Source organism: Mauremys reevesii, linkage group 5 (assembly GCF_016161935.1).
Source record: "Mauremys reevesii isolate NIE-2019 linkage group 5, ASM1616193v1, whole genome shotgun sequence".
Lineage (NCBI taxonomy): Eukaryota > Metazoa > Chordata > Testudines > Geoemydidae > Mauremys > Mauremys reevesii.
Genome location: NC_052627.1, coordinates 84,108,712 through 84,125,180, shown reverse-complemented (window position 1 = coordinate 84,125,180; position 16,469 = coordinate 84,108,712). Strand labels below are relative to the sequence as shown.

General features: G+C 40.6%; 1 protein-coding gene across 3 annotated transcripts in view; it reads right to left on the bottom strand.

Moving 5' to 3' along the window:
- Positions 1-3,825: 3,825 nt before the first annotated feature.
- MTMR7 (myotubularin related protein 7) overlaps positions 3,826-16,469 on the bottom strand; it is a 69,122-nt gene continuing 56,478 nt past the window's right edge. For all 3 annotated transcript variants that reach the window (XM_039539212.1, XM_039539214.1, XM_039539213.1), the window contains 4 exons: positions 11,945-12,145; positions 9,053-9,193; positions 5,279-5,405; positions 3,826-4,658 (listed from right to left, as the gene is read on the bottom strand). In XM_039539212.1, coding sequence (XP_039395146.1) covers positions 4,299-4,658; positions 5,279-5,405; positions 9,053-9,193; positions 11,945-12,145 — 829 coding nt within the window. In that variant the 3' untranslated portion in view covers positions 3,826-4,298. The remainder of the gene's footprint in view (positions 4,659-5,278; positions 5,406-9,052; positions 9,194-11,944; positions 12,146-16,469) is intronic.

The following is a 16,469-nucleotide window of genomic DNA, read 5'->3' as shown; positions in this document are numbered from 1 at the left end:
TTGGGGGTTATTTTTTCAACTCCTTGTGCTTTGTCCCCCACAGACTCCAACTCCTGCCTTCTCATTATCAAACTGACATGAGTGCGTCTCTCGACACCACTGAACCTAGTTCAGGCCCTCCTCATCGCTCATCTGGACTAGTGCACCCTCATCTCTAGCCTCACGAACCAGCATTGCTTTCTACCTTTTCGCCCCATCCACTGAAAATATGGCTGCTAGCATTATTTTTCTTGCTGGAGGCTCTGACCACATCATTCCTCTCCTTGATTATGTTAAAAACCTTCATTGCCTGCCTCTGGTTTTGAGCCAGCTAGTTCAAATTTCTTCATCTCACCTTCAAAGCCTTTCCCAACTGTCTCTTGTTTTTTACCATGTTGTGTGCTCCACAACTAATGCCCAATCATTCCTCTTTTTGTCCACTTCTCCCAGCCATCTCCATGTGGCCTCTGAGTGTAGAAATGAATTACTTATGGATTAATCTGTGAAATTGTCAACCCACCCCTTCAAATTTCCACTCCAAATCCTGCTTGGAAAAAAAAGTCAGACAACCAATGATACCAGCGTTTAGGGATTTTTTTTTATTATTATTATTATTATTATTAAATTAAAGATGGGTGAAATCCTGGCCCCAGTAAAATCAATGCCCTCGTTCCCACTGAGATCAACAGGATTTCACTGTTGGAACCATCTGCCACCATAAACGGTTAACCTATATTACATGGTTATTTTAATTTCTTTCTTCCTCCCATCACACTCCTTGTGTAGTGTCTCAAATTACAGAGTAGTCATGCAAAAGTTCTAGGGTGACTAAAATAGGATTTTATAATAGTAGTCATGTCTGTCTTCTGCAAAAATGGAGATAATGACTAGCTGATGTAGGAGGACATGAGGGAAAAAAAATCTCTCATTCCAATTGATATTTCTTGAATTTCCTAAGCATTATTTTACAAAGCTATGTGAACAAGCCTCTTTCATGCACTAATGTGAAAAAAACAACATGCAACAGTTGCAGTTTATTTTTTTTAAGTATTTTTCCATCAGGCTAGTATAATACTACAACACACACATTTACAATGAAAATGACTAAACCAAAGTTCCAAGCACTGTAAGGCATACAAGTTGGAACTGCTCTATAAACGTGGGTGTCTAAAACAGTCATATTTTACATATAAAGATCATTACAATAATTTCACAAGCAACATGAAGCTAGTGCTTCCATTTTGCATATACAGTATAACCTATGTCTAACAGCACAAAGTAACACCATAATCTACAATGTTACATTTTAATGTGCAACAATATTGCAAGAATCTCTGAAAACTACTATTCTTTTGTATTTTAAAGCAGAATGTATTTGCATAACTTGTTCTGGTTGCCATCTTGATTCTGTGTGTGTATATTTCTTCAAGAAACCCCATTCAAAATCTCCTTTAACATCATAAACTTTACAGCCCATGTTCAAAATATGAAATACACTTTTTCAAAGTACAATTAAAATCAGGACTTTCATTTATTAAAAATGCATAAACATTTTAAAATATATAGGGCCAGAGTCTCAGCACAGTATAAATTTTCATAGTTCCATTTACTTCAATAGAGCTACAAGGATTTATTCAAGTTGAGGATCTCGTCATTGAAGTTAATGCTAAAATAAGGCTTGCTAAGAGCAACTAACACTTTTGTCCAATTATGGCAGCTCTCCTATGAGGCTGGAGGCTAGCTGTTCTTTTTACACACAAAGCTTCTTATCAGAATGAAAACTTCCCTGAAAAAGTGGACTAAATTACTAGAAATGTATTAAAAAAAAATCAACAAATGTAGTAATAGCTATGGCATCTGACTATGCAAACTCTGCCAGTAAAACCTGTTCTTGAAACATTAACAATAAATATAACTAAAGCAAACTTGCACCTTTACCATTTTATGTTCAGCTATAGCTCAAGCCCAAAAGGGACTTCAAAAAGATAAGGAGAGAGGACCAATAAGTTAAAATTTTTAATGGTTCAACTGTAAATGCTGGCACACAAAATAAAAGACTAAGTAATTTAGTATAAACAAGAGAATCCAAAATGTTAGTATTTTACTGACTTCTACTTCAAACAGAGTTTTAATTTTTTTAAATTGCATCTTTCCAGACCTTTGTTACTAATAAGATCTTAAATTATTAAAATGGATAGATGTTATAAAAAAATCACTTTAGACAACATATTTTGTTGCTTTTTTCACTTTACTCAATGAAAATAAATTACTTATTTCTAGTCAGTTTCACATATAGGTTTTTTTACATCCTAGCAATATTCAACCATGTTTGGTTGGCAAATACAGCAAGAGAAATTTACATTCAGATGAAAATGTCTTCATTGAATTTATTTTAAAACAAGACATTTCTATCAGTGTTAGGATTTGAGAAAATATTTTTTGCGATATCTAAATTTCTGGGCCTAGTCTACTGAAAGTATCCTTTTAACTTCAGTTTTGGGGTAATATTTTAAAAAGTAACTTAGGACCTTAGGTGCTTAGGGTAAAATTTCCAAAAGTCTCACTGAAAGTCAATGGGACATAGGCACTTTTGAAAATTTTAGCTGTGGTCTTTAAAAATTGGCTCTTTTTGGAATGATTATAGAAATAATACCATGTAAAGGCTAGAAAAACAACAAAACTATTTATTAATTAGATTGTATGCCCCTTGGGCAGAGACTGTTTTTGTTCTATGTTTATATAATGCCTAACACTGTGCACAGTTGGGTCCTGCTCCATGACTTGGGCTCCTAGGTGCTATGGTAATACAAATAATAAATAAAGTAAACTCTGATGCCTATCATTCAGTGCAAAGTCATGGTTTACCAAAATGTTTGTGTGTTTATTTTTATATTCTTCCTGTTTTACTCAAAGACCCACCCACACAGATCCAGCTGGAGGGTCAGGGTCCCATTTACACACCCAAGTAATCCTGTTAATTTGTGTCTGTCATTTCTACTTTTACTTTGCTGAAAGAACATAAGAATGGCCGTACTGGCTCAGACCAAAGATCCATCCAGCCCAGTATCCTGTCCACTGACAGTGGCCAATGCCAGGTGCCCCAAAGGAAGTGAAGCTAACAGGCAATGATCAAGTGATTTCCCTCCTGCCATCCATCACCAACCTCTGACAAACAGAGGCTAGAGACACCAGTCCTTACCCATCCTGGCTAATAGTCATTAATGGACTTAACCTCTATGAATTTATCCAGTTCTCTTTTAAACTCTGTTATAGTCCTAGCCTTCACAACCTCCTCAGGCGAGGAATTCCACAAGTTGACCGTGTGCTGTGTGAAGAGCTTCCTTTTGTTTTAAACCTGCTGTCCATTTGGTGGCCCCTAGTTCTTATATTACAGAACAAGTAAATAACTTTTCCTTATTCACTTTCTCCACATCACTCATGATTTTATATACCTCCATCATATCCCCCCTTAGGGCTGGTCTACACTGGGGGGGGGGGGGGAAAATCGATCTAAGATACGCAACTTCAGCTACGTGAATAGCGTAGCTGAAGTCGAAGTACCTTAGATCGAATTACCTACCGTCCTCACGGCGCGGGATCGACGTCCGCGGTTCCCCATGTCAACGCTGCTACCGCCGTTCGCATTGGTGGAGTTCCGGAGTCGACAGGAGCGCGTTCGGTGATCGATATATCGCGTCTAGATGAGACGCAATATATCGATCCTCGAGAAATTGATTGCTACCCGCCGATACGGCCGGTAGTGAAGACGTACCCTTAGTCTCCTCTTTTCCAAGCTGAAAAGTCCTAGCCTCTTTAATCGCTCCTCCTATGGGACCTGTTCCAAACCTCTAATCATTTTAGTTGCCCTTCTCTGAATCTTTTCTAATGCCAGTATATCTTTTTTTGAAAGGATTTTAATAGAAATTTTTTCACAAAATTGTTAAATTTGAAAATTTTAAGAAACAAACCCAATATTTCCACAATGTACACAACTACCTTCAAGGCAAAAATACTCAACAAAAACACAGTTATGTACAGTAGGCATAATTATGGAAATATAAAAATAACATTTGGAAAGCAAAAATAAATGAATAATTCTTTATGGCTCTGATAAGGTTAAAAGAAGCAACCACAAGGGGCTTAAATAAATGTTCATAATAGCAGAGATTACCTTTCATTAACATTGTGTCTTATTAGCTGTAATAAGTGGTGGTTCTGCCTGGTCCTTTACATACACAATTGTACAGCTCCTTTTCTTTGGAATTTTTTTAAATGTTCAAGGACAGTGCCTGTTCTTCATCTGATGAACAGATGCCATTTCAGACAGTGAGAAACACAGCTTCATCTGAATCTTTGCCACTGTCTTCACTAGGCAGGCAACAACCACCACTTGGGGACCTGCAGCCCAAATCTTCCACACCTGACTCCTGATCACTGTTGGCTGAGAGGTCAGGATCAGAGCTTTTCAGGTTGTCCTGGGTCAGAATCAGGGCTGAGTCTTCTTCGTCTCCTTGTGAAGGGCTCCGGGATGGGAATGATTTCACATTATTAATGTAATCCTGGGGTGTGTTAGCTATGCTGTTGTTAGAGGTAGAAGGCCCTAAATGTGTGTTGTGGTCTTGTTGCTTAGAGTTTTCTTTTCTATTGTTTAACTGCACTTTTTTGAGATCTGCCAATCTCTGAAAGAGAAACAATATAGTTTCTACATTATATACACACACACACACACATACACATGCACGCACGTTTCGGACCCAATTACGCTCTTGCATACCTTGGTGATGGGCACAATGTAAATATTTAAGGTCAAAATATGACTTACACCCTTTGCAACTATTTGACAATAAGAATTCTTCCCTCAACTGCAGTGGGGTTACACAGACCTTTAATCATTTCAGCCTTTATGCCATATGGGTCAAAGAAAAATTAACTTCTGCGGGAGTGTGTGTGTGTTTTGTGCAGGTACCAGGGCAAAGTTTCACCCTACCCCCTAAAAAAACCCAATCCTGGCTTCTACAGATGTCAAAGGCAAAAAATTCCCATTGAGTTCAGTCCCAGAAACTCCCCCTGTGTTTGGAAAGCACACAGCAGATGGTAGGTGCCACCACTTTTTAAGTAATAATATACATTTATGGATTATTCTTTCCATCTTGGTATTATATATGCCTGACCTCCATTGCACATGTCCTGTAGAAAGGTGAACGAAAACTACCTATTTAGCTGAAATTCAAAGACTTCCCCCATAACTAGCCTTCTTTAGAGAATATGAAGTCTGGGAAATCAGATCAAGTGTCTTTACCTGTTCTAAGACTTCCAGCTCTTCCTCTAACTGCTGAGTTTCTTCTTTCACTGCCATCAGGTAATCGGTAACTGACTGCCGGGGATGCATCCCCTTTTCAAAGCGGGTATACATACCACTCCAGAACCTGGAATTGATAGCAGGAACTTTCAGAAGTGTTAAATGCAGGTGGTATGCAGGAATACACGGTCTTAAACATACATAAGCACTTTACTGCACGATGTTAGTTGAAAAACAGATTTACTACCACAAGATCATGCTTTACTACTTTCGATCATGTATGACTGACAATGAAAAAGAAGCATAAGAATGTAAATCTATAGACTAATACTGGCATAAATCAATTATATACAATTTTAAGAAACATCAGGCTACATTTGATTTAGACCACAGCTTTGATCTAATCTGTCTGGCGTTCTGGATTGATAGTATTTCTTTTTTAAAAAAAACTTTTAAACTCATTAAATGTATTTACTGTCAACAAAAATGCATGTTCTGTCAAAATAAATACACACCTTTGTTAAGAAAAATAATAACTTAAGTTGTATTTTTATTTGTTCCATACCCTCCATTTAAAAATACTATAGCACAGTAGTAGCTGCATCAAAATTAAGGTTGAAGCCAGCTTTCCATTATAAGTCCAATTTTAGCCCCTCTCCAGTTTTCCTCAAAAACAACTGGTCCTCCTGAAGTTTTGTATGCCACGGCTCATCTGAGCGTAGTTTTTTTCTGGAAAGTTGGGTAAAAATCAGAAGAGTCATCTAAAAGTTATGGTGTGAAATGTTACTTAAAATTTCACATTTAACAAAAATGTTTAACAAGAGCCAAAAAGTATCTCAAGGATGAGTTTGTGTTTTGTTGGCCTGGCTGAAAAGTACCTTTTGGGTACTTGGTGTAGCTAAGCATGACTCCACTGAAATCAGCGGAGTTGTACCCATTTACACTTGCTCTAAATTTGACCCTAATGTTAAAAGACAAAATTGCACATATTGGCACAGAGATGTCTCAATATGTGTTCACAAGGCAGTCTATGAAATACCTGACAGATTCAGGGGGTCTGTTTCCATCTGCTGCATCACATGGGTAAAACAGTATTTTATTATGATAATTTCTTCTCAGGTTGTCACTGTACAATCATAGGACTTGATTTGGAGAGGTGCTGAGTGCCACAACTCTCAATGAAACTAATGAAATCTGCTGGTTCTGCTCTACAACTTCCAGGATTAGGTCCCAGATTGATTCAGGAAAGTATTTAGGGCTAGATCCACAAAAGCACTTGGATGCCTAACAGCCACTTTAGGTGCCTAAGTCCAATATTTAGGCATCACTGAGATCCTCAAAACCCCCACACAGCTGCTGCCTAACCCTACAGGCATCTAAATTTCCACTGTTAAAGTCCCCTAGGTATCTCAGTTTCTGACAGTGAACGTATGCATCGTTATCTCAGTCTCGGCACCAGACGCCTAGCTCATCCCTAAACCCCACTCAAGGTCCTGCCCTGCCTCTGTCGCCTGCGGGGCCTGATCCAGTAAGTGTTCTGTAACCCCTAAACCCACACAAAATGCACAGAGGAAGACATGGCAGGGGTGGTGCCTGCACCCACTCCCCCACCCCTTTCATAACTTTTAGCCCAGTGGTTAGCACATTCAGCTAGGATGTGGGACACCTGGGTTCAACAACCCCCCCACCCCCCACCGATGTGGAGGCCTGATCTGAACTTGAGTCTCTTCCCCTCTTTGTATTAATTATTTATACACAGTGGAACGGCTCCAGTAGGAGAGATTGAGAGAGAACCAACCAGATCACCCCATAGCCTAGCAATTAGGGCACTCTTGTAGGAAGGGGGGAAACCCAGCTTCAAATCCCTCCTCCACATCAGACAGAGGGTAGAATTGAACTGGGGTCTCCCACATCCAGGGTGAGTACCCCAGCTACTGGACTAAAGGTTATAAGGGAGACTCCTGGTTTAGCATTTTCCAAAAACTGGCTTAGATGTCACCTCCAGGTGTGTGTTTATGGCTGTGAATCCCAAAAAGAGGTAGGCATTTTCCTCCAGCCCTGTTAGGCACCTAACTCCCTTTGAGGGGCAGGGCTTAGAACATGCGGAATTCGGATGGATTTAAGTATATGCTAAAGTGCATTCCTGAAAGGAGACCTTAACAACTGATTCTATGAAATCTTTGCGGGTTAGTGATACCAAGCTATTGTAGACTGCACTACAATTAATTTAAAGTAAGAGACCTATAAAATAATAACCCATGCTAAAAAAGAAGCCCTTAGGAAAGTGGAAGCAGCCTGGGGTTTTACAAGCCAGTTTCTGTGTATTTGCTCCTTAGCCATGCACCCATCTGCGTGCTCTTGTGTGAATTGTTGACATAGTTCTCAGTTAAATAACTGCTCCTGTTAGCCTGCAACTGAAAAGTCAGCTCGGAGGAGGTGTATGCCATAAGTATGTTTGGATAATTGTGTAATATCACTCCTCCCCTATTTTCTAATTCTCTGGCAACATGTGGCCAGCACCTGACTATCTACGGAAGTAGCTCAGCAGACAGATTAAGTAACAGACTTGAATTAAGAATTCAGCTATCTGGCAGAGCTGTTCTAGGTAGGGTGACCAGAGGGCAAGTGTGAAAAATTGGGACAGAGGGTGGGGGTAATACAAGCCTATATAAGAAAAAGCCCCCAAAATCGGGACTGTCCCTATTGGGACATCTGGTCACCCTAGTTCTAGGAGATTTTTACCTAGTATTAAGCGGTTTCTTTTTTCTTTGCCAAACAATCTACATCAATTTAGTAATGTCCGTCCCCCCAACCCTATATTCATTAACACAAAAAGCCCAATCCTGCAAACCCTTACTCAAAGTAGTCTGATTAAAGTCAATGGGATTACTCACATGAGTAAGTGTCTGCAGTATCAGGCCCATATTTTGTAAATCTCTTTTGCAAATATTGTTGTACCTAAAGGGACACTGTCAGATTACAATTAGAGTTTTTCATTAAACTGTTTTTTTAAACCTGGGTTAGAAATGTGACCTAGAGTGTTAAACATGAAAGAATATTAACATTAATTCATTTTTAATCACTTAGGTTGTTTGTTTACATTTTAACATATCCTTTAGGTTGGAATATGAAAATAACTATTTAATTGTACTTATAATAATTTTTAATCACTTTCACTTCTCTTGTATTAGCAACAAAATAGATTGTTATTTGCAAAAACAACAGTAACATTTTGGATATTAGACTATATAGAAACTTGTAAACACCTAAAATATATGTGGGGCCTAAGTTACCCTCCCAGTGTTACCTAGAATTTAGCAGCAACGTTGGACAGAGTATTTTATTTGCTTACTTACCAAGTACTTGTTTTAACAAGTGTGAGTGAGATCCTACGATCTTTCTGAAACCACTTGTTTCACCTGTGATGCTGATTGACCCAGGGAATCAAAGATTCATCACAAAATCTGATACGGCAGAAATCTAGTGGAACAAATGCCTATGCATGTAATAAGTACACACAACTATCAATGCAGTCTTAGTCACAAGCTTCTTTTGTAACTAATCCAATGCTGTGACATAGTGTAGAGGCCCTGTCTGAGTATTGGCAGGCAGGGAGTTTACTCACTGTAGCTGGCACTGAATTTACCACTGTATCTGTCAATGTACTAGAATAAAATATACAGTATAAGATTAAGTTCTGAGATGAGCAGTTTTGTTCTAATACACCCCACTAATAACATGCACTGTGCAATGGCAACAAGTGAAGTCACCTACTTGTACAAGAAATTGCAGGGAGCTGTCTGTGGGCGCAGTGTCCCCTGGGTCTGACTGTGGTCTTCTCTATACAGAGGATTCATATAATCTGCACGATTCTTCCACAAATGAGCCCAAAGCGAATATGTTCGTTCTTGAATTCTGAGAAAGGATTTAGAAGAAAAAATACATAAACTGCTTTCCAGAGGTGCAGGTATAGCTAGAGACTATTAGTTAGAGAACTAACCTCATTATCTCTAGCCTGATTCTTGCTTGCATATTTATACCTGCCTCTGGAAATTTCCGCTACATGCATCCAACGAAGTGGGTATTCACTCACGAAAGCTCATGCTCCAATACTTTTGTTAGTCTATAAGGTGCCACAGAACTCTTTGCCGTTTCTAGAGACTAGGGAAGACACTTCAGTGCTCTTTGCTGGTCACTACAATCAGCTTCAGAGCCTCTTAAGAAAATTACACAAATTATAGCTGTAGAATGTAGAGGCCTGTTTTCCTTCATTGGACTTTAAAGGTGAAATCCAATGCACCTCTGAAAAGCCAGAGTAACTGGACGTGGAATTATGGGGGTTGAGTAAATAAGATGTAGCCTCTGTTTCAGGGCCCATGCCCAGGGCTTCTATGAGTTAAAACAGCAGCCAATGATCCTTTGTATCAGTTCTGTGTTGTGTTGAGGCCACTGAATCTGTATATTCATTAATCCCCAGGCCTCTTCCACACCTCCTCACTGCCCACCCCTCTTCATGGCCTCGCTGATCTACATGGGCCTGGTGCACAGACACTTCCCGCAGCATGTAATGGGTCAGGCACTCCACTGCGGCTACTTCTTCAGTGATTAACCCTCTTCCCACAGCCCATAAGTGCCAGGGGCGGCTCTACAAAGTAGGCTGCCCCAAGCAGCGCGGAGCGCTGCGCCGCCCTTCCCCGGTCCTGCGGCGGGTCCCCTCTTCCCGCGGCTCCGGCATCCTGGGGAGGGCGGCATTTGGCTCCGGTGAAGCTCCCGCCGGCTTGCCTGCAGCAGGTCCACCGGAGCCCGGGACGAGCGGACCTGCCGCAGTCATGCCTGCGGGAGCTCAACCGGAGCCGCGGGAAGACGGGACCCGCCGCAGTCATGCCTGCGGCAGGTCCGCTCGTCCTGGGCTCCGGTGGACCTGCCGCAGGCATGCCGGCGGGAGCTCCACCGGAGCCAAATGACGCCCTCCCCAGGATGCCGCCCCAAGCGGGCGCTTGGCCCGCTGGTGCCTAGAGCCGCCCCTGATAAGTGCACAGAGGACTTCCACTGGTTTTTCACACCATGGGTGAATTTCAGCCACATGCAAGTTTGCTGACATTTCAAGTTGGCACCAGATTGCTGATCAGCCACAGTGGCACTGTAACAGACAATGGCGACTCTGCCTTTACAGGAGGAATGGCCAGTTACCAGTGGGGCACCATTCCCTTACAGACTACAGGATTTATGCCAAGTTCTACTTTTTTCTGTGGGTGGATCACTGCAGGTTCTGGGGATCAGCAGTTTGTGCAGATACAATTTGAAACAGTTGTGTGCTGTGTGACATATGGTGCTAAAACGCAGCACTGTAGATGTTGTGGCTCAGCCTGGAGCTTGGGCTCTGAAGCCCAGGAAGGAGGGTGAGCCCTTTCTGACCCCCTTTGGAGGGATCATGGTCTTGAACCTGGGTCTCCAGGCTGCAGCCACCACCTGGCAGCTTGCTGATACCAGCAGGGAGCGTGGGCTGGTGGACCCTAGCTTACCATAGGCGGTGCCCACAAAGCTCCCAATTGGAGATGTCCAGCCTCTTTGCGTGGCTCAGACTCACTATTTAAGTCAGAAGGAGACACAGGAAGTTGTCTGAGCAACTACAGGAATCCTTGGCTGGATGCTACATTGGATTCTGCCTTCTTTCCTGATTCCTGCCTTCCCATCCTGCTCCTAGTTCTTGCACTCCTGTCTTGCTCCAAGTCCCTGCTTCTATGCCCTGGCTCTGACCCTGGGCTTGATTCCTGACTCTGTCTCTGACCTATAGTTCCTGACCACTGCTGCTCTGACTGCCTACATTCTGGTCTATAACACCCCTTACTGGGAGTAAGAGGCACAGAAGCAAACAGTCAAATGTAGCGACAGATTTTGTGGACTATGAACAATTTTTTAAAGCCTCAATCCTTCAACTTGAACTGAGGCTTATAGGAAAAGATTTCTGGGGCTGCAAAAGCACAATGAGATGACTTATATGGAAGTGTCAACCCAGAAGGGAGAGTACATCTGCAATCAGGGGAGCTACCAGATTATTTGTGTGCACTGGGTGGGTTAGAACAGTTCTATGATGTCCATCCACATGACCTTAAAATGGGACTATTGGACAAGAAACCAGGAAATTTGTACTGATGGACAGTTCATGGGATGAGTATGTGATGAACACAAGAACTCCAGTACAATCAGAGAGTATAAAACTAACAGCACAAGAGGTCAGTTCGCTGTCTCTCCAGACCTGGATAAACAGGGTGTCACCAGCAGGAACCCCAGTTCCTTACCCAAAAGGAGTGGGTGGGACAGAGAGGAATCTGGCTCTGGGGAAACTTAAAGATTCAACCCTAGGAGGGGAAATGGATTTCTCATACATACATAGCTCTGGGATGGGAACAATCACACTGAGGACTATGCCAAGGCTCGAGTGAGACCCTAAATCCTTTCCCCACCTATAGATTATATACACAGCACTGTACATTACAGAAGCTCAACTTTTTTTTGTTAAATTATCTTGCCAGATAAAGGAAGGCAATAATTGTACATTGCTACACTTTGTGGCATGCAAATTTATATAGACATTTTAATCTTTAATACACACAAAATCTGCAAAACCCACATATACCTATCTAGTTAAAGAACAGAAAATCATACTTCAGCTCTCGCCTCTCCTTCTGGCTGTTACACAGAAAGTTACCAAACTGGCAGGAATAGATATGATGTTGTATGTGGATCAAGAATCTTTCATTGAACTCAAAGGCACAGGGAAACTGTTCCATTAGCTGCCAAATGCACTCGATGAACTGATCGATAACTGGGGATATCTCTTTTGGATCTCCATCTAAATAGCCATACCTAAAATAATGCAAGATATTACCATTATAACCTGAAATCCAATAGTAATCCTTTATGAAAACTAGAGCACTACATGGTTGGAAAAAAAAATGTGTTGTGGGAGAGAGTTGAGTCATGGGTTTCATGGTGAATTTTTAGTCACATCACAAAATCAGGCAGGTGTGGAAACCTCTGTTCACAGAACCGAAGGAGTGCTGTGCTTGCCAGTCAGGAACAGAGCACACAGGAGAAGCTCTGTGGGGAAACGTCCAGAGTCCCCTGCTGTTTTATACCTGGTACTAGCGTGCGCTGCAAGTCTCTCACTTCCATGAACACCCTTAGTCTATGTACTATTAATTAGCACATCTCCAGGACAACCTTTGCTGAGAGACTTTTATGGTGCTCCCCCACCCCCCGAAAAAACCCCTCCAATCATAGTTTAAGGCTGCCCTGTATTGGTGGAATTCCTTGGGGAGAGCATCCTAGGGCATAGCTGCACTCTGTTGTGTTAGCAGGTGTGCTTTGAACCACTTCTCTATATAGAATTAGGTTTTTGGTGCTGTTCACAATGGATTACCTCAATTAAGAGGGGACTGAAAATATGTAATGCATACAGTTGAGACAATATGCTGTATGTCTGACCTTGACCTGTAAAAGAGGAAGTATCTTTAGTTGTTTGTTCTGTATCTAGTATATATAGGCCAATGGAGTAGGAAATCATAAAAATAATTTCTTCTAAATTAGAACCTGCCATTACTTAAATGCCTCAATGAGGTATAGCAGTATCATTAAGGAGATCACAGTTATCAATGGTGATTGTATGCCTACAATATCTTATAGACATTATTATTAAAGATTTTGTAGAATGTCATTTTAACCACTGAAATGCTTGCTGGAATCTTATAAGAACTTTATTCCAGTAAAAACTGCCTCAAATTATTGAATGTTATTTAATAACTGTCACTGTAGCATCAGCCTATACAGAAATCAAGTACACCGCTACCTCGATATAACGCCACCCGATATAACACGAATTTGGACATAACGCAGTAAAGCAGTGCTCCAGGGGGCGGGGCTGCGCACTCTGGTGGATCAAAGGAAGTTCAATATAACACGGTTTCACCTATAACGCGGTAAGATTTTTTGGCTCCCGAGGACAGCGTTATATCGAGGCAGAGGTGCAATATGACAATGAACCTTCAGCATAACTTTTGTGCTTTGAATGTTTTTCTAAGGACTTGACTTAACCCACAAAGGCAGGGAACGGGAGACATATGTCCACATTATGGACAAAAAGCCTGCAAATTGTTTAATTAGCAACAAAAAGACAGTTGAGCTTTTGAGGCATAATACAACTGGTCAAATCAATACATTGTTTTATATTTCCTTTACTTGACGTATCTTTTGTTTTAATTTGATGGACTATTTGCCTATAGACTAGGAAAGAAGGACCCATTGCAGGAAGGATGGACTCCAGAGAAAGCAAAATGGAACCAGATTGCTGGCATGTACATTTAAAAACATTATAGAGGAATTTTTAAACCAGGGCTGTGGGAAAGCTGACAGGTGTGTAGGAGCACATGGTTTGGACAGAGACATCCCTACGAGAAGATCTATTAATGGGGATTCTCTCTTTTCTAGTAAGGAGGAGAAGATAGAAGTTGATAAACCACAGGTAGGAACTGGAGAGAAACAGTCAAATGAAAAAGAGTCCTATTCAATTGTATCACATAATGGCAAACAACTAAAAAGTGACAAATGTGATAAGTGCTTGTATACACATGCTAGAAGTCTAAATACTAAGATGGATAAACTTAAGGGCCTGGTATTAAATGAGGATATTGATATAACAGGCAACACAAAAACTTTGTGGAATGATGATAATCAATAGGACACAGTGATATCAAGGTACAAAATATATAGGAATGACAGAGTAGGTCGGGAAGTGGCACTAGATGTAAAAGAAAGCACAGAGTCAAATATAGTAAAAAAACTTAAATGAATCAAACTGTACCATAGAATCTCTCTGGATAGAAATTTCATGCTTGAATAATAAGAGTATAGCAGTAGGAATATACGACCAACCACCAGACCAGGATCGTGGTGGTGACTGAAATGCTCTGGGAAATTAGAGAGACTATAAAAATAGAAAACTCAATAATAATGAGGGATTTCAACTGTCCTCATACTGACTGAATATGTGTCACCTCAGGATGGGATGCAGACACCATAAATGACTCCTTTTTGGAGCAGCTAGTCCTGGAACGCACAAGGTGAGAGGTAGTTATTTGATTTAATCTTAAGTGGAGCACAGGATCTGATCCAAGAGATGAATATAGCTGAACCAGTTGGTAATAATGATCATCATATAACTAAATTGAACATCCTTGTGAGGGATGGAGAGATGGGACAAAACATCAAAGAAGCAGCATTTAATTTCAGAAAGGGGAACTACACACAAATGAGGAAGCTAGTTAAACAGAAATTAAAAAGGTATGGTCCCAAAAGTGAAATGCCTGCAAGCTGCATGGAAACTTTTTAAAAACACCATAATAGAGGCTCAAATTAAATGGATACCCCAAATTAAAAAAAAAAAACAGTAAAAGGACAAAAGAAGTGCCACTGTGGCTATACAACAAAATAAAAGAAGCTGTTAGGGGCCAAAAAGCATCCTTTAAAAATTGGAAATTAAATCTTACTGAGGAAAACAGAAAGGAGCATAAGTCTAGCAAGTCAAGTAAAAATGTATAATTAGGCGGGCCAAAAAAGAATTTGAAGAGAAACTAGCAAAAGACTCAAAATCCAACAGCAAAAAAAAAAAAAAAAAAAAGTTAAGTACACGAGGAGCAGGAAGCCTATAGGACAAACAATCTGTGGGGGCACTGAATGATTAAAGTGTTACAGGAGCACTCCAGGAAGAAAGTCATTGCAGAGAAGTTAAATGAATTCTTTGCATCTGTCTTTACTGCAGATGATGGGAGGGAGATTCCCACACCTGAGCCATTCATTTTAGGTGACAAGTCTGAGGAATTGTCCCAGATTGAGGTGTCAATAGAGGAGGCTTTGGAACAAATAAATAAACTAATCAGTAATAAGTCACCAGGACCAGATGGTATTTACCTAAGAGTTCTGTAGGAACTCAAATATGAAATTGCAGAACTACTAAGTGTGGTATGTAACCTATCACTTAAATGAGCTTCTGTACCAGATGACTGGAGGACAGCTAATGTACTGCTAATTTTTAAAAAAAGGCTTCATAGGTGATTCTGGTAATTACAGGCTGGTAAACCCAACTTCAGTACCTGGTAAACTGGTTGAAACTATAGTAAAGAATAAAATTATCACACACATAGATGACCACGATTTGTTGGGAAAGAGTCAACATGGCTTTTGTAAAGGGAAATCATATCTCACCAATCTATTAGAATTCTTTGGGCAGGATCAAGAAACATGTAAACAATGGTGATCCAGCAAATATAGTGTATTTGGACTTTCAGAAAGCCTTTGACAAGGTCCTACATCAAAAGATCTAAAGCAAAGTAAGCAGTCATGAGATAAGAAGGAAGGTCCTCTCAGGGATCAGTAACTGGTTAAAAGATAGGAAACAAAGGGCAAGAATAAGTGGTCAGTTTTCACAATGGAAAGCGGTAAATAGTGGTGTCTGCCAGGGATCTGTACTGGGACCAGTGCTGTTCAACATCTTAATAAATGATCTGGCAAAAGGGGTAAAAAGTCAGGTGACAAAATTTGTAGGTGATCCAAAATTACTTAAGATGGCAGTCTGCTTTGGGGTTAAGTAAAAGTTACAAAAGGATCCCACAAAACTGAGTGACCGGGCAACAAAATGGCAGATGAAATTCAATACTGATAAATGTTAAAGTAATACACATTGGAAAACATAATTCCAACTATACATACAAAATGATGGGATCTAAATTAGCTGTTACCACTCTAGAAAGAGATCTTGGAGTCATTGTGGATAGTCCTCTGAAAACATCTGCTCAATGTGCAGCAGCAGTCACAAAAGCTAACAAAATGTTAGGAACCATTAGTAAAGGGATGGATGGATGGATGGATAAGAATTAGAGGAGGACAACAAAAATGATTAGGGGTATGGAACAGCTTCCCTATGAGGAGAGATTAATAAAACTGGGACTTTTCAGCTTGGAAAAGAGATGACTAAGGGGGGATTTGATATTATGAATGGTGTGGAGAAAGTGAATAAGGAAGTGTTATTTGCACCTGCACATAACACAAGAACCAGGGGTCACTCAATTAAATTAATAGGCTGCTGGTTTAAAGCAAACAAAAGAAAGTACTTCACACAACGCACAGTCAACCTGTG